This window comes from Impatiens glandulifera, chromosome 2, assembly GCF_907164915.1.
Source record: "Impatiens glandulifera chromosome 2, dImpGla2.1, whole genome shotgun sequence".
In the NCBI taxonomy this organism is placed as follows: Eukaryota; Viridiplantae; Streptophyta; class Magnoliopsida; order Ericales; family Balsaminaceae; genus Impatiens; species Impatiens glandulifera.
Window position 1 is genome coordinate 6,039,343 of NC_061863.1, and position 22,498 is coordinate 6,061,840.

At 30.3% G+C, this 22,498-nt stretch overlaps 4 protein-coding genes across 6 annotated transcripts; 3 read left to right on the forward strand and 1 right to left on the reverse strand.

Annotated features, from left to right (window-relative positions):
• Nucleotides 1-834: 834 nt before the first annotated feature.
• Nucleotides 835-1,660, forward strand: LOC124927545 (protein CHLORORESPIRATORY REDUCTION 7, chloroplastic). 2 transcript variants are annotated; one of them, XM_047467982.1, is made up of 3 exons: nucleotides 835-979; nucleotides 1,077-1,213; nucleotides 1,290-1,660. In XM_047467982.1, the coding sequence occupies exons 1-3, from the start codon at nucleotides 904-906 to the stop codon at nucleotides 1,566-1,568; spliced, it is 492 nt and encodes a 163-aa protein (XP_047323938.1). In that variant the 5' UTR covers nucleotides 835-903; the 3' UTR covers nucleotides 1,569-1,660. The 2 variants fall into 2 exon arrangements, with proteins under 2 accessions (XP_047323938.1, XP_047323939.1); XM_047467983.1 differs by having other exon boundaries at nucleotides 1,077-1,210.
• Nucleotides 1,661-4,315: 2,655 nt separating this feature from the next.
• On the reverse strand, nucleotides 4,316-8,678 carry LOC124927174 (ribonuclease H2 subunit B). Its single transcript, XM_047467538.1, has 11 exons — nucleotides 8,558-8,678; nucleotides 7,975-8,026; nucleotides 7,844-7,903; nucleotides 7,352-7,453; nucleotides 7,066-7,142; nucleotides 6,869-6,992; nucleotides 6,217-6,281; nucleotides 5,900-5,969; nucleotides 5,725-5,800; nucleotides 5,536-5,629; nucleotides 4,316-4,568 (listed from the first exon to the last, which is right to left on the reverse strand). The coding sequence occupies exons 2-11, from the start codon at nucleotides 8,021-8,023 to the stop codon at nucleotides 4,446-4,448; spliced, it is 840 nt and encodes a 279-aa protein (XP_047323494.1). The 5' UTR covers nucleotides 8,024-8,026; nucleotides 8,558-8,678; the 3' UTR covers nucleotides 4,316-4,445.
• Nucleotides 8,679-11,618: 2,940 nt separating this feature from the next.
• LOC124927729 (GDSL esterase/lipase At1g71250-like) lies at nucleotides 11,619-13,325 on the forward strand. Its single transcript, XM_047468188.1, has 5 exons — nucleotides 11,619-11,829; nucleotides 11,946-12,073; nucleotides 12,301-12,543; nucleotides 12,643-12,901; nucleotides 13,064-13,325. Exons 1-5 carry the CDS (start codon nucleotides 11,634-11,636, stop codon nucleotides 13,291-13,293), a joined length of 1,056 nt encoding a protein of 351 aa, XP_047324144.1. The 5' UTR covers nucleotides 11,619-11,633; the 3' UTR covers nucleotides 13,294-13,325.
• A 6,763-nt stretch (nucleotides 13,326-20,088) lies between these two features.
• On the forward strand, nucleotides 20,089-21,103 carry LOC124923663 (26S proteasome non-ATPase regulatory subunit 2 homolog A-like). 2 transcript variants are annotated; one of them, XR_007098257.1, is made up of 3 exons: nucleotides 20,089-20,176; nucleotides 20,507-20,584; nucleotides 20,753-21,103. XR_007098257.1 is itself a non-coding variant. In XM_047463627.1 (2 exons), exons 1-2 carry the CDS (start codon nucleotides 20,567-20,569, stop codon nucleotides 20,969-20,971), a joined length of 237 nt encoding a protein of 78 aa, XP_047319583.1. In that variant the 5' UTR covers nucleotides 20,314-20,566; the 3' UTR covers nucleotides 20,972-21,103. The 2 variants fall into 2 exon arrangements, 1 of the variants encoding a protein (XP_047319583.1); XM_047463627.1 differs by lacking the exon at nucleotides 20,089-20,176 and having other exon boundaries at nucleotides 20,314-20,584.
• The last annotated feature ends 1,395 nt before the right edge of the window (nucleotides 21,104-22,498 follow it).

Here is a 22,498-nt window from a genome sequence, read left to right on the forward strand (position 1 = left end):
AATAAGTTCCATGATTAATTTTATAAAAATCTTAAATAGTGTTTGGTGCATGTTATAAATTATATAGGATATACGTTTTTTTTTAACGTTGGTTTCGTTTCTCCTTTAGACGGGTTAAGCACATAACTCGAAAAAATACTTAACAAATTAATTAGGCGAACGAAACTTGTCGTGACAGGCATAAACATAAGACCTCTCCTAATGATATTCAACTTTTTATTTTTGCAACTAGGCTTGAAGAGGGAATATGTACAAGTGATGAGAGGTGATAAGAGGAGGAAATTTGAGAGAGAAAATGAGAAAGAAAATAAATGTGTCACTACATTATTGGTTAAAAAAATGATAAAGAGTGAGGAGAGAGAAAGAGAGAAAATTTGTTATTTTTTCGATGAATAAAATTGTGTCACGTAATTTTCTTTCACAATCATTTCTCATAAGTTATATAAGTATAAATTGTAACGATATATAAATAGTATATATAGCAACCATAAAATTTTTTATATCTTATTGTTATTTGGTTTGAATTGGAATTATAAAATAAATTATATTTAATATACATATATTAAGAGACCAAAAGGTTTTAATTTCATCGCTTTGAGTTTAAGTGGGACATGAGGTGTGAGGTGTCAATGTTAGTTCTTTTTTATTAAAAAAATAAAAAAAATATATATATATATATATATATATATGAAATATAATTACATTTAAAATAATTTTAATAAAAAATAAACAAAGTTATTTTTAATATAAAAGATAAAACTATTCAAATTTATTTCATAAAATATATATATAAGAAAGCGGATAAATGGCGCTTAATTTCCAGCCTCTACTCTCACACCATCTTCCTTCCCTCAAAACTACTCTCTCTCTCTCTCTCTTAAGTTCAAAATCTGATTCCAAAATATGATGAAATCCGTGGCCAGTACAATTTCATCTGTCAATATCCGATCAATCAGAAATGCAGTTCCGAATCTCCACTGTAAGCTCTCTGTTATTTGAACTCCACGGATATAGCTGTATTATCTTCAACAATTGAATATTACTAAGCAGTAACAGAAGGATCTGGTCATATGCAGGTGGAATACCTTCAAATCTATGTAGATTTGCTGTATTTGATCAACCGATGATAGTTTTATCTTGTTCTTCGAGTTCTCTAACTGTTGGCTCAAAACTTCAATTGTTAAAGAACAAGAGCAATGATGTGACCAAGGTTGTGTAAACTAAATGATGTGTATCTCTTTGTGACTGAATTTATGAATGATTTCTTTATGATAATGAATTGATTTTAGGTGTTTGCAATGAGAAGGAGGAGGAGAGCAAATGTTGAAACAGATACGTATGTATTGATGGAACCAGGAAAGAGTGAAGAATTTGTTACGGAAGATGAATTGATGGTTAGATTAAAAGGTTGGCTTGAATGCTGGCCAGAAGGAAAATCTCTTCCTCCAGATTTGGCTAGGTTTGAAAATCTTGATGATGCGGTTTCTCATCTTGTTAAATTTGTTTGTGAACTTGAAATTGATGGGAATGTTGGATCCGTTCAGTGGTTTCAGGTACGTTTGGAGTAATACAACTTTTTGGATTTTTGATGAAATTGTACTTAGTTAGTCAAGTATTCATAATCCAATTGTCTTTTTTGAAAAATATTTTCTTCGAGAAACTCGTGCACATAGATATCAAGCTCATAGATTCTTAAAAGAACGAATAATTCTCCGACTTACTTTTTCGACTTTTCAAAACGAATATCAGAAGACGTCATAATACGATTATTAAAGGTTCGACAAGTTCAACGAATTGAATGGTTCACTGCGTTTTTTTTCCATAATAACACAAGAATCCCACAAGACACTCCTAGAGAGTCAAAGTCTCTAAACCACACCACCGCCAATTACTTAGATTCATTACAATCCATTAATCCATCTTTTAGTCTCACTAAAACAATATATGACATAACCAATAGTGACTTAATGACGTCTCTCTTTACACCATCATTGATTCCATAAACGTTTCAAACAATAATCATTCCAATCATTCTAATCTAAATAACCATTTCTCAAATTCCAAAAATATTTCTCTTCTTAAATATAACCCTACAGTAGATCAACTTATTTAACTTACAATGTTTAGTTGTTTGATAAAAAAGGCTTGGGTGATAAGTATACGAAAGAATGGAATCTCGTGCACATTAGGTCACACTTTAGTCTCTAATTCAAACACCTCAAGGGATTGTTTACATTTAACGTCATATTATGTGTCGAGAATTACATTAAGATATTCTCATTGATAATCTAGCTCAAAATCTACCGATTTCTCATCAGACAGATCGTGAATGAAAACTGACAATTCATTATTTTTAATTTTAATATAATAGTTCTAATAGGGTTAGCGTTGATTATGTCTTCCACAGATGACGAACATCTCTTTTGTATTTGATCAATCAATTCTTGTTCGGACAACAAATCCAAAATATGATTAGGGGTTAATGACCTCAGGTTTTGATACTCCACCACATGTCTGCACTCCCCTTTTTCGACATCCGTTATGGCATCACAATCTGAAGATTGTGAAGACATATACTCGATATCAGTCTCTAAAAAGCATGTTGGCTCATTTATCCCTACTTAGTCTACACGACATCCCTGGTGCTCAAATTAAATCTCTCTGACTGACCTTTTTGTTTGCCTAAACGAAGTCGATGACTCCAACACAAGTAGATCCGATGTGTTTGTTCCCGATGAAGGAGACACGACAATAGGACGTTCAGGTCATTTATCAACACAAATGAATTATGTGTAACAAATATGTAATTCAAAGGGATGCACCCTCATTCTAATCCAACTGGTCTCATGTGTTCTCATCGAGCTCAATAAATCCCTAAGATCATTACCAGCTTGACTAAGAAGATCATGATTCCACATATTTGTTGGCATTTCAAACAATCGAATTTATGTACCATTCTTATCTATGTGGGCTCTTATGATGTGTTCGGGCACAACAACCTATGAATTCTCAATATTAACCGATCGATCATCAATGAGTTGTCGTATTCCTTCCTTGACTAACGATCTAATACATTTATCGATTGACATGATAAATATTGTTTTAAATTCATTTCATAGAACAACATATATTCTTTGAGAATTGAATCCATACCAAAAGACGTCCTAATTAGGTATGGGCTCGAGACGCCCTTGATTCCAAGCCAACGTTTGAAGAGCCCGGCGTAATAGTTTTAATTGGATCAAGTCTACCTCAATCATTCTTTTTTCGGGGCGCACTTCTAATGTTTAAAATTCAAAAGATTTTGGCTCCAACATGAACCGCATTCGTCTAGTCTACCCAGACAACCCACCTACTGGCGACTACATCTGTTGCAAATGTTTGAGTTTTGGCCGTACAAAGATTCAGTTGCACCACTCCGGGCCGAGTTTGCTACCTAAGTTGTGTGTCAACCAGAGACATCTCCCTCATTTGGTTGTGGAAACAGAGTGCAGTCGAGAAGCGACCCCTTTCTAAAGCCCTCCCTCTAGCACCAATAACATTCACAGTACAACGCATAGTCTCCCTAGACTTGGACGCATGAGGTGCTCTTAAGGGTGTTGAGAAAGTCGATTGAAGACCGATGGCCGGTGTGACCCTTCGACTCCTCACTCCCACGATGTTCTGTCGTTGCTTTACCCCCAAAACTCATCTGAGGTTGTCCGTCCACCAATCAGACTGCACAACCCGCCTGCAAGTGCATCAATAACAATAGGCTCATCGCTCACTCCCACTATCATCGGAGATAGGCCTCCAATAAATATTTTAAGGGTGTGACTTTACACCTCTCACTCCCACTGTCATCTTTTTTGTGTAAATCTTCAAATTTTAAGAGTAGATCTTTCTTGAAAGATTACTTCAACAATGACTCTACCTGGGCTATAAAGTTTATTATTTTGTAAAATTATGTTGTAAGCCAAAATAATACAATAGGCCTAACAATTCGTTCACAAAATAATCCATAATTTTGGTTTGCTCTCCATTATGTAGGAATATTTTGTCCAAGAATTTATATTTTGGTGAAAAACTAATCTCATTCAAGTTGTATTTATACTGATCGATGATGGCAAAAAGTTACGAGAAAATAGTTCAAACCTAGACAAACATAATAGTTCTAGATCAGAAAGATTCCAATGCAAGAAAATTGGACGGTTAGATCATCGGTGGGATACTTATATTTGATGGTACCACGCATTTTGGTTAGCAATTTCACATCGTTTTGTCCCACAGATCCCCTTTTTTCAGCATTCGATATACGGGTTTGTTCAAGAACACGAAATCAAAAGGGTTTTGAACTTAAGAAAACAATTAATGTCATGATCTTCCAAATTGAATGAAGTACATCTTATACAATGTGACATCATCATGTTGAAAAAAATACACTTTTCCAAGCAGTTGAAACGGTATCATGTACCTTTTTTTGCAGCCCTGGTAAACATAGATCGGATATTTTGCGATTTCCCCTCATCTCTTATCCTTTTGTTCTGTCTTGTGTTCTTTATGGCTTTTTTCTCAATTCCACTCTTTTCCTGACGAGGCAAGCAAAATTAGGAAATTTTACTACTTTAACAAGAATCCTAAACACTACAGCATCTTCAAATAGTGAAAATTCATAGAATTTACCAAATAACTCAATTTGATTAAAATATAAATAAAATCTTTCAAAATTGAATTATAACTAAAATAAAGCACATAATTCAACTATGATCCAAAAGGGCCTAATAGAGGAATGCAACAGGGAGCTGTTATCGACTCCTCTGGTTCACCGGTATTCTGAGCCATTGCCCAAAGAACGAGTAGTTCATGTGGATGGAGTTTGTTTATACTCTTGTTTGAGTATTTTTGTTGTTAAATTTATGACAAATTGTCACAATTTGAACTCTATTTTTTTTTGGAAGGTCCACCATTATATTGGGATTTTTGAGATTTAGTGGATCAATAAAAATGAGTTTTCTCCTTAAAAAAAATAAAGTACAATGATTTTCATTACACTTGTATTTATAGTAATTTTATAACCGATTCATTTTGCTTCTATCAAAATTTTAACAGTCTTACCTTAAACATGCATTCATCATCTAAATCTATTTTCTTTAAGATCATTGTAAAATTGTATGATCTAAACTTGATATTATAAGTAATATTAAAGACATGACTATATTAAGTACATCAACCTAGCTATGTATGTATAAGTTTTGATTATTTTTTATTAAAAAAAAAAGAGGTATTGACTATATTGACACTAGCATACAATGGTATATAAAAATTAAATATATAGAAGATATAGTTACACAAAAGCTATTATAGATGAAAATGACAACTTATTTTGAAATATAATTTCACTATATATTTCTATCAAACCGATGAATTGAATAAAATTTATAAACTTTTGATATTGAAGCATCCTAATAGTTAGCTAATTTATCATTTTACCACAATTTAAAATGTTAGTCTAAAGTGAAGTCTAAAAATTTTAAGAGTTAAATTGAGATATAATACCAGTGATGGACTGAACAAAGCAGGACCATCTGCTGTAGTGGATTGATGCGTTTCTACATCAGGCGTCGCTTTATACATTTCTTGCAAGTCTAATCTGCAAATAAGGTTTTGATAGTATATACCATTAGAGGGCGTTTTTCTTTTTTGTAAAATAGAATGCGAGATGAACTTTTTCAAGATAGTAAATACTTAAGATGACTTTGTAACATCTTCAACCATGGTTCATCCTTTAGATACTCTCCAAGTATGGAAATTGCATCTGCTACTGTTAAATCGAAGAGAAACACAATGTAATAAGTCCATGGATGACTGACTGATAATACCGAGCAAATGAAAAACTGACGACAAATTTATTTCAACATACATGTTTTCTTGTCATCTTGAGCTGCGTAATTTTTATCTAATGCAAGAACAGCTTGCTTCAGCTGGTTCACCTACAAATTGATGAAAGTTCTCGTAAGGACTAAAATCTTGAGAAAAAAGGATTACAAGCTTATATTCAATGCATTATCATATTTGGATCCTGATTTCAGAAAGAAACTGCCAATGATTTTTAATTTAAGTAGGAAAAATTCAAATACACTTTGTTGCCGAATGTAATCTCATCTGTATCTAGAGAAATTTAATAGATAAAATACTAATATAACAATGCATGGGATTTCAAATGATTTACTGATTCACCTTACAGACCATCCAAGACAAGACTTTAGAATCGTTAAGCCTAAAGAATTTTGAACATCCAATTTCTGCATCAAAGAGAGGTAAAAATGTATATCATTATAAAAGAACTAGTAGACTTCTCACAAAAAATAGGTCATAGATTGCAGTATGGAGCTATATTCAGGAGGCTGCACAATAATTTCAAATTATTTAGAAACACTTCTTGTTTCTAGATCTGAATCCGAATCCAATACAGATGAGAAACCGCCAATAAACTTTTTAATTTGTGTTTATAATTCCAAACGTGATCAAAATCCCCAGTTGAGTTATCTTAACATCTAAGAACAAAAGACAAACATAATGCCCAAGTTGAGGCCTTCGTACTTTTTAAGGGAATTTCTCCATAGTTTATATATACAAGAAAAATAAATGCTGATTATTCAAATAATGGCCGATCTGGAAACAGTTTTTTGTGTGTAAAAAATCTCATCTAGATCAAGTTTTCAACCATAACTTAATTAGACAAGTTCATATACTATTTGTGGTTTCTCGTCAGGATTTGAATAGATACAGATTCAGATCCAGAAACAAGAGTATTTTCAGATGGGTACTGAAACTTAGGTATAGAAGAATAAGATCCAAAGTAAAGGACATGAATCATCGATTTCATTACCTTTTACATCACAAACCACTTCAATAGATTTTTCTGCAATTGAAGATAGTTGTTGATAAGCAGGATATCCATTAATAAACAATATCTCATCTAGTTGCCTGAATTTCCCAGGATCATCTTCCCTCTGCATTATGATGAAATATTCATCAAATAAAAAAAAAAAGAGTAAAATGCACCAAAATAATATATATATATACCTTCATCCGTGCATTGTCAAAGATAGGCAACAACACGAAGACAGGATCAACTGGAGTTGCAGTATATAGACCACCATCTGTTCAAGAAAAAACATTTAGAAAAACTAAGTCTTCAAATGCAGACCCATTTGTAGAATAATAATAATAAGGCCTTTTATATAATATCATTACAGATAATTCACTGTAGTTGCAACAAACCCTGTATTAAAAAAAGACTATTTTATAGGTAACCATATCCAATATCCATTAGTCAAATAAGCTCTGTGTTGTAATAATGTTCACTTACCTTCACAAACATAGTTCCCCAAGAACCAAGATCCATAGGCTTGCTTGAACCAGCTAAGTTCTTGAAGTTCTCCATTGACAAAGAGGTAGCACGTTTTGTTGCCTGTAATACAAGAGAAATTGTGGTAAATATGTGATAGCAACAATTGATGTGAATATAACGTAGTGGAAGTTTGCTGCATAAACAAACCCAATTTGGAAACTAAATTTAATCAGAAGACATATTCAGAAATGTATTTATATTTCAGTACCTGGAAAAGGATTCAGACAGAGAAAGAAAAACAAGTTTCTAGATAGGGATAACTAATATGATAGAAAACAGTGAATTCTTCAAAATAATTCTTACCCAAAACAAACTCAAGATACGATTTAAAACGAAACTGAAACAAAAATATCCAGTTTCACAGAAATATCACTCTTTCGATAAAACAGAATCAATTGCAAAAAACATGGAAAAAAGGCAAGGATCAATGGAGCTAGATGGTACAATGACCTGATTTTGGATGAAGAAGTGGCAAAAACTGTCCTATACGATTTTCAGCCCCGCCTGGATCTGTAGTCACAAATCTGTCATTTCGAGAATACATAATCGAGAGAAGAGTCTAATTCATATTTTTATAGTACCTGGTCCAACAAGAAGACGGGTTTCATTAAACCCTTCCCACCAAGTCATAGCCTGTGAGAAATTTATAAACAAATGCGTTCATAATAAAACAATGTAGAATACACATCAGAATCACGCAAAAGAATTGATACTTCCTCAAAATTGTTAAATCTATAAGGCAAAATCAATATCAATGAGTAGTTATGAAGATTCTCTTCTGCAAACTCTTTTCTTTGATATTTTGGAGCTGTGTAATTACTATATACCAATGAATTTATCTTTTGCCCCTTTTCTCTGGATAAAAGAACCAAACTTAATCTGAAAACCTACTAAATAATAACATTTCACTGAAATTATTCATACAGATGCACCTTGAACTCCTAAATCGCAAAACATTGATCATTTTAAAGATGCGATTATGATCTTTGAACATTCGAAACACAATATTGCGCACATTCACGCGGATAGACTATATAACAGAGTGATTGCCTACTACAACTTGATACTTTCTCAATCACAAACATCCAGATTTCAAGCAATCGATATATGTTTCATTCCTAATGATATGTGGATAGAAAATAGATCGGAAAACAAGTGGATTACCTTGACGTCGCCGGAAAACAGTGCAGTAGAAGGACGAACAAGAGAGAGAGAGTGTGTGTGTTGGCGGGAAATTCCGATATTTTGAGGAACGGTTCATTAACTAGGGCTTGCTCCATGTCTACTGAACCGTATTTTTTTATTTTACTTTTGTAGAATAAATAAATAAATTATACTAACTCACAAATAAACTATGTTATAATTTAAATACTTTTATTAAAAACATTCTAAACATAAATGCACGTCATCTAAGTTTAAGTATGAATTGGAACGATTTATCGTAATTTTTTATTCATACCGTATATCGTACCACAGATATTTCGGTATAACGAAATCTCGATAGGATTCAAGTAATGTACCGAATATTTATGATATATCATGATTTCAGTACGGTGTTGGTATTATACTGTTTATATCGAATAATTTTAAATTTAATTATATTTTAATTTGATTTGATTTTCAATGTGATATTGTGGATCTTCTTAATGAGATGAGATAAATTAAAGTTTTGATGATGTTCTTATTCACCCCTTTTATTTTTGAAACATGTATTTAACTGGTTTATCTTAAAGTTTTTTGTTTTGGTTTCTACTCCGTTTATTTCGATTCATTGAATGACTTATGATTATTTACTAAGTGAGAGTGTTGTGTATTAGTATGTTCCATAAGTGAGTTTTGATTTTTGTCTAGTCCTTTTGGTTTTTCTTTTTTTTTTACATAATTCATTCACTAAATTACCTTACCAAATTTCCTCTCTCTGTCACTCCTCTAAAAATAAATAAATTATAATAACTCACAATTAAATATATTATAATATAAATACTTTTTTTAATTCAATTAAAAACGTCTAAATTTAAATGAGTTACAGACTAAATTTAGCTATGGGTGATTTATCTTAATTTTTTTTTATCTATATCGTATATAGTATAATTGAAAATTTCGGTATAAGAAAAACCATTAAGTTATTGTACCGTTATTTTTGTATAACGAAATTTCGGTATGAACCAAGTATCAATATTCGAAGGTATATCACGAATTCAGTACGGTATCGATATTATACCGTTTATAACAAATAATATTAAAGTTTAATTATATTTTGATTTGATTTTCAGTACGACATTGTGGATCTTTTTGATGAGATTGGAAGAAAATATTAAAGTTTTGAGATTGCTCTTATCTGCCCCTTTTGTTTTTTGAAACAGGTGTTTAACCTATTTGTCCCAAATTTTTGGTTTTGTAGTTTTGGTTTCTAGTCGGTTTGTTTCGATTTACTAGAGGACTTGTGATTGTTTATTAGGTGTGGGGACTGTCCATTCCCATGTTTTTTATAGGAATATAAACGGGGCAGGTTAAGTAAATAGCTCGCAAACACACTTAACCAATTAATTAGGCGCATATTTGTTGCCTGACGGACTCGAACCGGCCATGACATAAGGAAGGCTGAGAATATCCATATCTTGTTGTTGTTAGGCTAGAAGAGGAGATTAAAAATGGGACAGCGGATTAAGGACATAGCCCGCAAACACACTTAACCGTTTAATTAGACGCAGAACTTGCCGTCTGACGAGCTCGGACACAGGACCTCAGAGAGAGGCTGGAAATATTCACCTTTTGTTCTATGAGTGAGTTATAGTTTTTGTCTTGTCCCATTTGGGTTTTGTTTTTGGCATCATCGAAATTGACTGATCTGATTTTGCGGTGCTCTTCTGCGTTGACAATGACGGCAAACAATTGTTATTTTTTATTCTTTTAATGAGATTAATTTTATTAAAAAATATATATTTTAATTTGATTTAAAAAATTATGTTTTTATATTTAAATTTAAATTAAATTTGTTTAGTGAAATAAAAAGAAATTAAAATTGAATTTGAAATATATTATTGGACTCTTTTCTATAAGTATTGATATATATTATTGGACTATTTTAGTTTTATAATTGTAGTGGAATTTTTTTAACACATTAGTAAATTTCTTCAAATTTTAATTTGGAAATAATTTGTTTGTTTAGCAAAAATCCAACAATTAAACAGTGATTTATACCAATTAATTAAAATTTTGTGATCAAGAGAAAAGAAGTGTTTCGTGTATGTCTCATTTTCAAATTCTTTTTTTCTGTTTTTTTTTTTAATTTTGTCGACTAGGATTTTTAGGAGTGCGTTTTTTGTGTTGAGGCTCGAAGAGGTTGCTATTCATATGCATACGGAGCAATATCGACATTATCAATGTGGTTGCTGTTAAAAAAATTGTTTCTAAAGATCTTAAATGGACTTCATAGTACATGATACCAATGGACACCAACATGTTCTTCGGTTTTCTTAGGTAATTTGTTCTTAAGAAAAATTGAATATTGGCTTTCGTTTGTTCTTTTGATTCACTCGGCTTACATTTTGTTATGGAGGACAATTGAATCTTGTGTTTTTTTGTTCTTTTGGTTCACATGGTTTGTTTCGAAAGATGTTTGACATCTTTTTTCTTTGCGAAAACTTATTTTGTTTGAGTTTAATGTTGTTTTCATGTTTTATATTCTTATTCTTTCTATTTTATAAATAAATTTTTATTTTATTTTAATGAGAAGAATTTTAATAATAATAAAAAATTGTTTAGACAGATAATAACTTACATAAAAAGAGATATACTCGAAGATAGTCCATCACATGACTAGAGCAATATTCTAGATACATCTACTTTAACTTCACCAAGTAACAAAAAAGCTTACCATGTATACTTTCTTACGTCTCCTAATTTGAATATTAATTAAAATATTGTCTTTATAACAGAAAAATTCAAATAAAACAAATATTTTATTATGCATATCATGAACAATATACATTAAAGTGATAAAGATGAAAAATAGTCTAAAAAAGAAGACCTTAAAACAAGGAGAAAATAACACAATAGCATTTGCTTGCGTAATATATACACAATATTAGTTTTTGTCCATTTCAATTCACATATATAATATGTACATCCTTTTCCCAATTTTATAGAGAGAAATTAATTAAACAAGAGAAAAATGGTTGGTTACGATATAATGGGGATGCGTCGAAGTTGGCTTCCGGTGGCGACAACCGCGGCGGTGATGATGACGATGGTGGCGGTGGTGACCGGAGCTTCTGTGCCGGCTATGTTCGTGTTTGGAGATTCGTTGGTGGATAATGGGAATAATAATTTCCTTAATAGCATTGCCAAGTCGAATTACTATCCTTATGGAATTGACTTTCCCGGAGGCTTCACGGGAAGATTTTCCAATGGCGAAAACTTTGTTGATACTCTAGGTAAATATTATTTAGTAACACTTCTTTAGTTTGAATTTGAATGAAAAAATGTTAATTTTGTTACTATTTATAACGTTTTTTTGGTTAATAATGATTTTTTTGGTTATATATTATAGGACGTTACATTGGTATTCCAGCACCACCTCCATTTGCAAATCCTTCCACCACCGGACCTCGAATATTCGGAGGAGTCAATTATGCATCCGCTGCGGCTGGTATCCTCGACGAAACCGGCAAACATTATGTAATATTATATATAGTCATTTCCTTTTCAAAGAATTTAATTATATACAACAAAAACATAATCCTCAAAAAGAAATATTACACAACAAAAATTGGATATAATTTGTTTATAATGAGCTCCTTGTTATTACTTGAAAAAACAAAATTTTGAAGAAAATAACCAAACTTAAAATCAAATACTCATTTATCTTATACATAAATAACAATTTTAATGATTTGCATAAACAGGGCGATAGGTATAGTTTGAGTCAACAAACACAAAATTTTATATCAACGGTCTCCCAAATGAACAGAATGATGAGCCGAAATAATGTAACTCATTATCTCTCGAGATGCATCGCGGTTATGGTGTTCGGAAGCAACGACTACATTAACAACTACCTCCTTCCTTCCTTGTACTCGTCTAGCGAGATTTACAGACCTGAAGATTACGCAAATCTTCTCCTCAATCATTATGCGCGTCAACTCGTGGTATATTCCTTATTATTTTGTTATGTTTTTATTATTCAAATTGTTTTGCCAAGGATATGCAATTTATTTATAATTATTCAATTTATATATACTTGGCAGACCTTGTATAGTTTGGGTTTGAGGAAGTTTTTCCTACCCGGAGTTGGCCCACTTGGTTGTATACCAAACCAGTTGGCAACGGGTCAGGCCCCACCCGGAAGGTGTTTGGATCATGTGAATCGGATCTTAGGCCCGTTTAATGAAGGGCTGAGATCTCTTGTTGCAAGACTTAATAGTGGAAACCACCCTGGTGCCATTTTTGTCTATGGCAACTCATATGGAGTTCTTGGTGACATCCTTAACACCCCAGCCAATTATGGTAAGTAATATTAACAACCTTTGAAAATACATAGTTAGACAAAGGTTGATACATTTTTAATCCAATTCCAATAGATATTTTCAAATTAGATAAAGGTTGATACATTATAAAATTAGTTATAATTAATTATTTACTTGGATTCTATGATCTCTATATATATAGGGTTAAATGTGGTGAATAGAGCTTGTTGTGGAATAGGAAGGAACCAAGGGCAGATAACATGTCTTCCATTTGCAGTCCCTTGCTTCAACAGGAGTCGATACTTGTTTTGGGATGCCTTCCATCCAACGCAAGCAGTCAATTTTATCCTCGCTCGTCGAGCTTTTATTGGCCCGCCTAACGATTGTTATCCCATCAATGTCCGACAAATGATTGCTTTCAATAGTTTTTAGAATAAACTACTTTATCATCATGTGTAATGATCATATATAGATTATAATGTCTCCTTAAGTATATGTATTTGTGTGTGTGCAATAAGCTAGCTAATGAATATGAAAAGTTGTGTGAATTATATAGACATTATATATTGTCTTTTTTATTTATTACTTGTATTGTAAAGCAACATAACTTCACTTCATACAAGCAAGGGATAAAACAAATATATTATATATATGAAAAACATAATAAAAGTACGATTTAATTAGCTAAACTTGAGAGAATTGTATAAAAGACTAAATGAGTCCAGCACTAAAAATACTATAATTAAAATGAATGTTTGTTGTGAAATATTGTTCTAACTTTCTTTAAGAAATAAACTCTTGTATTCAAACTCATTAGGATATAATTGAAATTTCAAAATTTTTACTTGAGAGACTAAATTTTTTAGATTTGATTTCTACTAAAAAAATATTTTAAATTGAATTTGAAAGCTATAAATATAGGTTAATCTTGTATTAAAACGTAATTAAATAAACGTCAAATGTATCAATTTGTCAACAACGTCTAGTTTGATTTTTTACCTCAATTTTTATAGTTTATAAATAATTATCTTTAAAATAATTGAATTTTTAAGAAAAAAAGAATTTCATTTAATAAGTTCTAAACCCTAATTTATCTAAGATATAACACTTATGAAAAATATTATCCTTAAAATACTCAAAATTTATTTAATTAAGTATTTACATAATCAAAATACAAAAATATATATATATTAAAGTTTTTAAAAAAAAGTTCTCCCTAGGTATATTTTTGTTTTCATTAATAAGTTTAGATTATCTGTTTGTTTTTATTTAATTAGAGTAAGTTAGATTAGTTTAATTAAGTTAACTAGTTTTTGATTCCTTTATTTTTTTTTTTGAAATTAAATAAGAATTAACATGACACCATACATAGCCCCCGGCTTAAACTCAAAATATTTTTAGATGGAATAACCATTTAATCTCTTAAACAGACTATTATCACAGGTTACCTTGGTGGGGTTAATTCCTTTAAATTATTATTTTAAATAAGATTATTTCTTTTTAAAAAGGAATAATCATTTTGTTTTCTCTTTTATTATTTTTATTAGTTAATTGATTAAGTTAATTAATAATTTATTTTTATTTAACAATGATTTTGTAGAATTTTGAAAAATAAATCATTACGGGCAAAATTAAGAAAAAAAAAACGTGTGAACTTCATAATTTTCAAGAACATCCAAGAATCATAGCTACTCTCTCAATCGAGCTTGAATGAGAAAGGAAAAGGAAACAAGAGAAATGACTTGGTCATTTTTAATTAAAAAATCAATGCCATGAGACTAGCATGATACTTAGACTTGACATTTTAATTAATTAAAAAAATATCATTTTTTTTTACAAAGTAGTGTTAAATGATCTTGGACCTTAGGGTGAAAAAATTTCAAAAAAAATATTATACTTTGAGATAATTAAACCCAAAAGAAAGTGCTTAAATTTTTTAATAAGTATTTTGCTCTTTTTACATTCCTTATACATCATTTTGTTTGAAAAAAAGAAATGATCGGAAAATGGGAAAGAGGAAAGAGAAATGAGTTGTGACTTACAAATCAACATCATAAAATGGTGTTAAATCAAAACATGATATAATCCTTGATTTTTCAAGTGATTTTGTTGCAAGTTGCAACTAATTTAATAGACAATAAATGAAAAGATAAAACAAGTTCAAAAGTATCCAAACACAAAAGAAATAATACAAAATCAAATAACTTAAAACTAAAACAATTTCATCAAATATCTCTTTATCAATTTTAGTTATAGTTCATAACATAATAATTCTAAAGTAGGAGTAGAGCTTGCTCCTGCCTTTTCCAGGTTTGTCCGATCATGTAAATACAGTTGGTATATTGTTTTGAAGAATCGTCGCGACCCACAACAACAGAGAGAAGAGTCGTCGGAGAGAAATGTTATGTCGTGCTGACTCGTGATAATGTCATGATCATGTCAATTTGTAATAGTGTAGTGATCGTATCGTCTCGTGTTTATGTCGTGTCCAACCCAAAATTCGGGTGATATAATTTTGTATCGTTTCGTACTAATATCGTGTTGACCCAACCAATTGTTCAACTCTACTAGCTGACCACCTTAATTGCTCCATCGTTTTTTGTTTTTTTGGGCTAAATAATCTATTGCTGCCAATAAAGATAAAATGACGTAATACTAATGGAGCTATAATGTATCATAATAATTTTATTGGGTAGTGAGCAAAATCAAACAAAATAAATATATTCATCTCAAACAAATGAAAATATGTATTTCAAATGTTCTTTGGAGCAAAATCCTTATTATCCCAAAATTTTATATACATCTCCTACATAAATTATTTCTTAACATTAATGTCCATTTTTCTAAATTTAAAATATATATTACTCTTATGTAAGTGTAAAAAGTCTTCTTAAAAAAAAAAATACTCACTCAAAATTGAACTGAATATCATATATATTTTTAAATAATAAAAAAATATGGGTTAATAAAAAGTAAAAAATAAGATGAATTATACACAATCTATTTAAACTTATCAAGTTACTATTACCAATACATACTATTAAAAAAGGTGAATATAACTCACATAATGTAATATATATGAGCCTATCAGACGTCTAGTATAAAATAAATACCAAAATGAGACTAATATAAAAAAATTATCTATCATATATCATGTATCATATTCATATTTTTACTTTCTTCCTATTATATGTAAGTACCTTATTCTTTATATGCATTCACCAAATAAATATATATATATTTATATAAAAAAATACAAATATTTAAATATAAATTGAAGCGACTCTTGTCATTCTTGACTCTTAATATTATGTTCGATTATGAAATATCTACGGAATTGAAGAACCTCTTCAATTTATATAATTAGGTGGCATTTCTTCTAATATTTCAATTAAATTGGAATGTAAAATTTTATTATTTTATTCTTCTATAAACATTATAAATTAGAAAATGGTTGGTTCCGAGTTGACTCGTAGTGAAGAGCTAGTCTCTGAAAATACTTTAGGAGTTTGAAATTTTTTTATTATATTTCCCGAAAATGCATTAGGAGTTTGGAAAAAAAAAATCTTTATGGTTTGGGAAAAACAATCTTTATATTCCTCAAAAATAATGTTTATGGTGATTTTGAGGAGATATAGAAAATTTTAGATAAAAAGATTTAAATGTTATTAATATATAAGGATATGTCCCTTTAGCCAATGGAGCTGAAATAATTAAAGAGAGTTATCTCCAATCACTAACATTAGCATAAAAAAAAGTAGGAATAGATAAATAACACATAAATCGATGACTATGCGGATCTTCAGACATATATGAAATAGAATAAAGATGACCAAGTTACTTATTAGATTCTTTACTTTTCAAATCATATTGTACTGACAATTACGAGTAGCATTATGCACTTCAATCACCAGTTATTGTGGGTAAAGTTCACTATACTTCAAGGGTCAACTACCCTAGGGAAAGGCCACCCCTATCCTAACAGGGGTCAATGTCTACCCGCATCCATATACATTTACAAGTAGTTTGGACCCTAACTTGTTAGCCTTCATTGATGATATTGTCAAGAATGAAGAAAAGTAGAAGAGGGGACAATGAATGAAGCTTGACTTTTTAGATTTTTCGCCTTTCAATTGTACCAATTTTTTAAACCCCGTCCTTTTGTCTTTGCTAAGAGATATGAGAGAAATATTATATTATTGGTGGGCACATCAAATCAAGTTGGTAATCACTCCTTGTTGCTTTAAAAGCTACAATTGTTATATTTGTAATTCATAAATTAAATCAAATAGGCCGGAAATAAAATTTCAAAGACAATAGTTGCAAAGTTTAAAACCAGACCAACGTGACCAGATCCCTTGACTAAGGCGCTTTGCTGGTGCGTTTGCATCAAAACATTCTTGCTTTTGATTATGTCCATAAAAAAAAGCTCAAATGGGACAAGAAGGTCTCGTGAGTGAGTGAACTAACTTTTATTTAACAATAAGACCCCACTTTAAAAAATAATAATTTAAAATAATATTTTAATAATTTATTTAATAAATTGAGTGATTTAATAAAGGAGAATACGTGAAATCATTAAATAAATTATTTTTATTTGATTTAAAAAATAGTGTATTTTTGAAAAAAGATTTAGAAAATATTATAAAATAATAATGTTTTTTAAATATAAAAATATTTTAATATTTTAATTAATAAAATAAATATTAATGTTTAAAAAAAATAAAAAAAATAATATTTTGATTATAGTTAAAAAAAATTAAATAAAATAATTTAATAACTAATATATATATATATATTTTAATTATATAAATATTCTAACTATTAATTCACTTAATTTATTAACTAAAATATTAAAATATATTAATTTATTTTTATTAAATTTATATTTTGTATTATTTTTTTTAATAAGATTTTAAAATAACTCATTTATTTTATCAGAAAAATAATCCTAATAATCAAAATCCCTTATCAAAAGTAATTATATTTTATTTATAGAATGGGCCGCTTTCTATTTCTAGAAGGATGCACCGGTGGCCCACGGATGCAGTATAATTAGGGTTTCATTTTCTAAAACTAGCGAGCTCCGAAGAGGAATCGCATTCAGGTTTCCAACACTAAAAAGCCAATTATTAATTATGAATGAAGACGTATCAATACAATTTGCTTTTTATTACTCAACGAACAGATGATGAACTTCAAAATTAAGGTAATTTTTATTTTTCATATTATAAAAAATAAAAGCAAATAGCACACTACAATCCTAAGTGCAATTAAATATGATCCAACAATACTTATTTATTTGTGATTAAAGTTAAATGTCAAATTATATTTTTTTTTAGAAACTCATTTAATAGTATCTAGTTCAACTATTTCAATTATAATTTTTAATTGGTTTTATTTTTATCTTTAATGGTATAATAAATGTTAATAATAGAAATACCTAAATATTAAACAAGGCTTAGTAATTTGTACTATATAGTTTTATTCCTTCCAAATTCTAGTTAAAGTCTTGTTTTATCCTTCCTTTATATCCTTAATTAAAATTTTCATTTTCAGATTGTTGGAAGTGAACGCTTAACAAAAAGCGGAATAACAGAATAAACAATGAAAGAAACAATGGTAACAAATTTTTAATATGATTTTAATCTATTATACTTCATTTTAAATTTTTTTTAATGGTTGAATATTTACAAATCTTTTATACCATTTAGGGAATTTAAGTTGACAACCCCGCTTCAGTATTTTATGTAAATTATTATTGTTATTAAATTGATTGTTTTAAACAAATATATTTATTTGTCTATATATTTATTTTTCTTATAGAAAAACCTAGGGCTATCAATTTAATATTGATGATTACGATAAAAATAGATATGCATATATAGATATGCATATATAGTGAAGGTAACCATATTTTTTACATTAAAATTTTTAAATTTGTGTTTAATAAATTTTATTTATATATATTAATTTTAAAAGTTTACAACGATGAGATAAGGGATATGATATCTCGAGAGAGTCATCAAAATATAAATGTTATTTATATTAAACAAAATTTTCAAATATCATTATTGAAAAAATATTTTTTTTATTAGAAATATCATTATTTTGACAAATATATATATTTTTTTATTATCTTTTCAGTTGTTTGGTCTTTAATGAATGACAACTTTTAAAGAGTTACTTGTCAAACTTTATGTTTCTAAATATCACGAAAGTATGATTTTTTTTTTAAAATTATGGAAAATATAGTTATATAAATATATTAAAACTTTAATTTTCAGATTGTTGGACCACAAGCATGCGGGATTGGTTGATTTGGGAGTGAACGCTTAACAAAAAAACGGAGTGACAAAAGAAACATTGAAAGAAACAATGGTAACAAATTTTTAATATGATTTTAATCTATTATCCTTCAATTTATAATTTTTGTAATTGTTGAATATTTACAGCATATCAACAAAAGTTTGTTAACTCTGGGATGGGTCCATTTCTAAAGCTTAAGAATATATGATTATATGTAGGCTGCAAATATCCTCACATGACGTGTTCAGCCATCCGAATTCTTTGCTCAGCTTGTAGAACTCTTAAAAACATGTGAATATAGAACTTTGGCTATTGGAGATGGAGGAAATGATGTGAGAATGATACAACAAGCATAGACTTAACAATTATAGAATATAGTTTCTTCTGAAAATTAGTTCTCTTAATTGTAACTTGTGTTTAGTTATAAATCTAAAACTTTAGATGTATCTGTTTCTGCTGAAAGAAAGTGCTTTGGATAGGCTTTTTCACTTTGTTATACTTTGTAGTTATAGTTAGGTTATACTTTGTAATACTAATGACAAATATGATTCCCTTTAATGCATGTGTGAGAATAATATTGTCTGCCTAATTCCCCCAAAGAACTAATGACAAAGTACTACTTGGTTGAAATCTTCGTGTTCTGATGGAAGTCATGGAACAAGGTTAGTCCCAAAATATGATTTTTTTTTTATATAAATATTCAATCAATTTAGCTGATTTAAAGGTCAAAACCAGACCAAAACCAGGCCAGACCAGACCGTTCCTTAAATATCGAGCAACCTACCAATTACAACAGAATATCGGATTTTCTTTTCCTTTACCAAAATCGAAAACTAAACTCACTTGGCTAATCCTCATATATATATATATACTTGCATAGACTTGTACCAAACACCCTTTTCAAACATCAATAAATGCATCATTCAAATCGACACCTCCAAAGTAACTTGGCTCCCTCGTACCTCAGGTGAACAGAGGTCAATCGGAAAATGCATTCCGCAGAGTGGTGAGAATCTAACCACTTATATTTTCCTTCTATTTTCCATTTTCATATCTTGCTCTTCCCTGTACACATTTTTTTTCCTTTCAATAAATGTATTTTTCACCACTCATCATCTATATGAAGTTATCATTGCACTTCAGATTGTATTATTCCTGGATAACATGCAGGTTCATATTTCATTCAGGATATGAAACTATATGTCTATAGGATGAATCAATATGAACAAAGGAAAAACTCATTATGAGAAAAGATGATTATAAAGAATATTTTGTTTGTTTATTTTATTTGGTCTTTATTTTGGTTCTGATGGTATTTTCATATTTATCATGACAGTATGTGAAGCAGGTTTTCACATCTTGCACTGATGCGTTAAAGAAAAAACAGTTATGCTACATGCTGCTTGCGCGACATGTAAGTGACTCTAGATCATTATAACTTCAGAGTTATGTTGGTGCTTTAACCCAGTACTATATTTCAAGTACTTGATTTAGGACTTATGAGTGATTATGGAGAATATATTTATATAACTTCTCTTTGATAATATCATTTCTTTTTGCTTTTGTGCTGTAATGTATTCAGGGAGTAACCTTTGAACTTGATGAAGAAAGGGAGGCATTGCAAGAAATTATCAACAACACCAAGCTAAGTGAAGTATATATTACCCTTGCTCGTGATTTAGAATTGATGGAGCCGAAGTCTCCTGAGGATATTTACAAGGTGGTAGAGCTGTCTCAATCTTACCCATGGTCTCCTGAGGATTACTTGCCAACACACTTCAAAATTTTCCATGTTCATTAGTATCGTTACTTTGTGTATGATTGCTTGATATTTCATCAACATTTTGGTGCTCTCTTAAACATTTTCATCAAAATTCAATTACTGCTATAATGAAATAAGGAATTGTTTGTTTATTAATTGTTCCTTATCCCTTGATGCGAAAGTATCTTATTCTATTTTTTATTTTTTTTCTACATTTGTACAATACATGAACCATATTAAAAAATATTTATCACTTTGTTTTTTTTTATCATCCAATTTCCTTGAACTTCTTTTGTATCATATCAGGTAAAAGATGTACCATGTTTTAGTTCCTAAAATGAATGCCCTTCGAGTGAAAATATAGTTTCTTGTTGCTTGTCTTGTGTCAAATGTAATTTCATTTTTAACTCTGAATATGGTTTGTGTAGAGTATATATATACATGAACATTCTATAACCTAATGGGCCGTATCTCCGGCCCATTTAATCATATATAATAATAGTATATCAATTAATATAACATATTCTAACACCCTTCCTCAAGTTGGAGCATACAAATCACAGATGCCCAACTTGGATCTAAAATGGTCGAATAATTGTTTCCAAGAGGCTTAGTGAGAATATCAGCGAATTAAGAAGTCGTGGGAACATGGGAAGCAACAATAGTCCCATCTTGGATATGATCCCGTAAGAAATGTAAATCCACTTTAATGTGTTTGCTACGCTCATAAAACACTGGATTTTAAGCCATATGAAGAGCTGATTGGCTGTCTGAGTACACATGCATACCCGATTGAGGTACTCCAAGGAACACCATGACCCCTTGTAGCCACTTCAACTCACAAATCAAAGCTGCTAAAGATCGATACTCAGCCTCAGCGGAAGATAAGGCCACAGTTGGCTGTTTCTTGACTTACAGGACACGAGAGAAGAGCCAAGAAACACCAACCACACAGTAACCGATCTGCGAGACTTGGGACAGGATACCCAGTCCGAATTATACCATCCAGATAACCGAAGATCACAATCACTCCTCAAGAGTATACCCTGTCCTGGGGCATTTTTTAGATATCTCACAACCCGTAATGCTGTCTGATAGTGATCCTGTAATGGTCATTCATAAACTGAGATAATATATGTACAGAGTAAGCTATATTAGGTCTTGTGAAAGACAAATATATCAATCTCCCCACCAACCGTCGATAGCTCTCCGGATCCTCCATCTGCGCACTCACTAACTCCCCCAACTTATGATTCTGCTCCATAGGAAAACCAGAAGGCATAGCACCCAGAAAACCACACTCTGAAATAATATCTAGAACATATTTCCGTTGACACAAATAAATGTCCTCAGCACTTCTGGCAACCTCAACCCTCATAAAGTACTTTATATCCCCCAAGTCCTTCATATGAAAACATGATGATAAATATTGCTTGAAGACCTCTAGTGTCCCCAAATCACTCCCTGATACTATCATGTCATCCACATATATCAAGACATGTAAGACAACATCACTGCTCACAAAGGAAAATGGAGAATGATCCGAACGAGACAAAATAAAACCAC

Bases quoted from the DNA above. Each gene is read 5' to 3' on its own strand.
- LOC124927174 (XM_047467538.1), bottom strand. From the start codon at position 8,023: ATGACTTGGTGGGAAGGGTTTAATGAAACCCGTCTTCTTGTTGGACCA. The intron at 7,143-7,351 runs GTAAGTGAACAT...TTTCTTGAACAG, and splicing joins GGGGAACTATGTTTGTGAAG to ATGGTGGTCTATATACTGCA. The intron at 6,282-6,868 runs GTAATGAAATCG...TCTTTGATGCAG, and splicing joins AGTGGTTTGTGATGTAAAAG to AAATTGGATGTTCAAAATTC.
- LOC124927545 (XM_047467982.1), top strand. From the start codon at position 904: ATGATGAAATCCGTGGCCAGTACAATTTCATCTGTCAATATCCGATCA. The intron at 980-1,076 runs GTAAGCTCTCTG...GGTCATATGCAG, and splicing joins TGCAGTTCCGAATCTCCACT to GTGGAATACCTTCAAATCTA. The intron at 1,214-1,289 runs GTGTAAACTAAA...AATTGATTTTAG, and splicing joins GCAATGATGTGACCAAGGTT to GTGTTTGCAATGAGAAGGAG.
- LOC124927729 (XM_047468188.1), top strand. From the start codon at position 11,634: ATGATGACGATGGTGGCGGTGGTGACCGGAGCTTCTGTGCCGGCTATG. The intron at 12,544-12,642 runs GTATATTCCTTA...TATACTTGGCAG, and splicing joins ATTATGCGCGTCAACTCGTG to ACCTTGTATAGTTTGGGTTT. The intron at 12,902-13,063 runs GTAAGTAATATT...CTATATATATAG, and splicing joins TAACACCCCAGCCAATTATG to GGTTAAATGTGGTGAATAGA.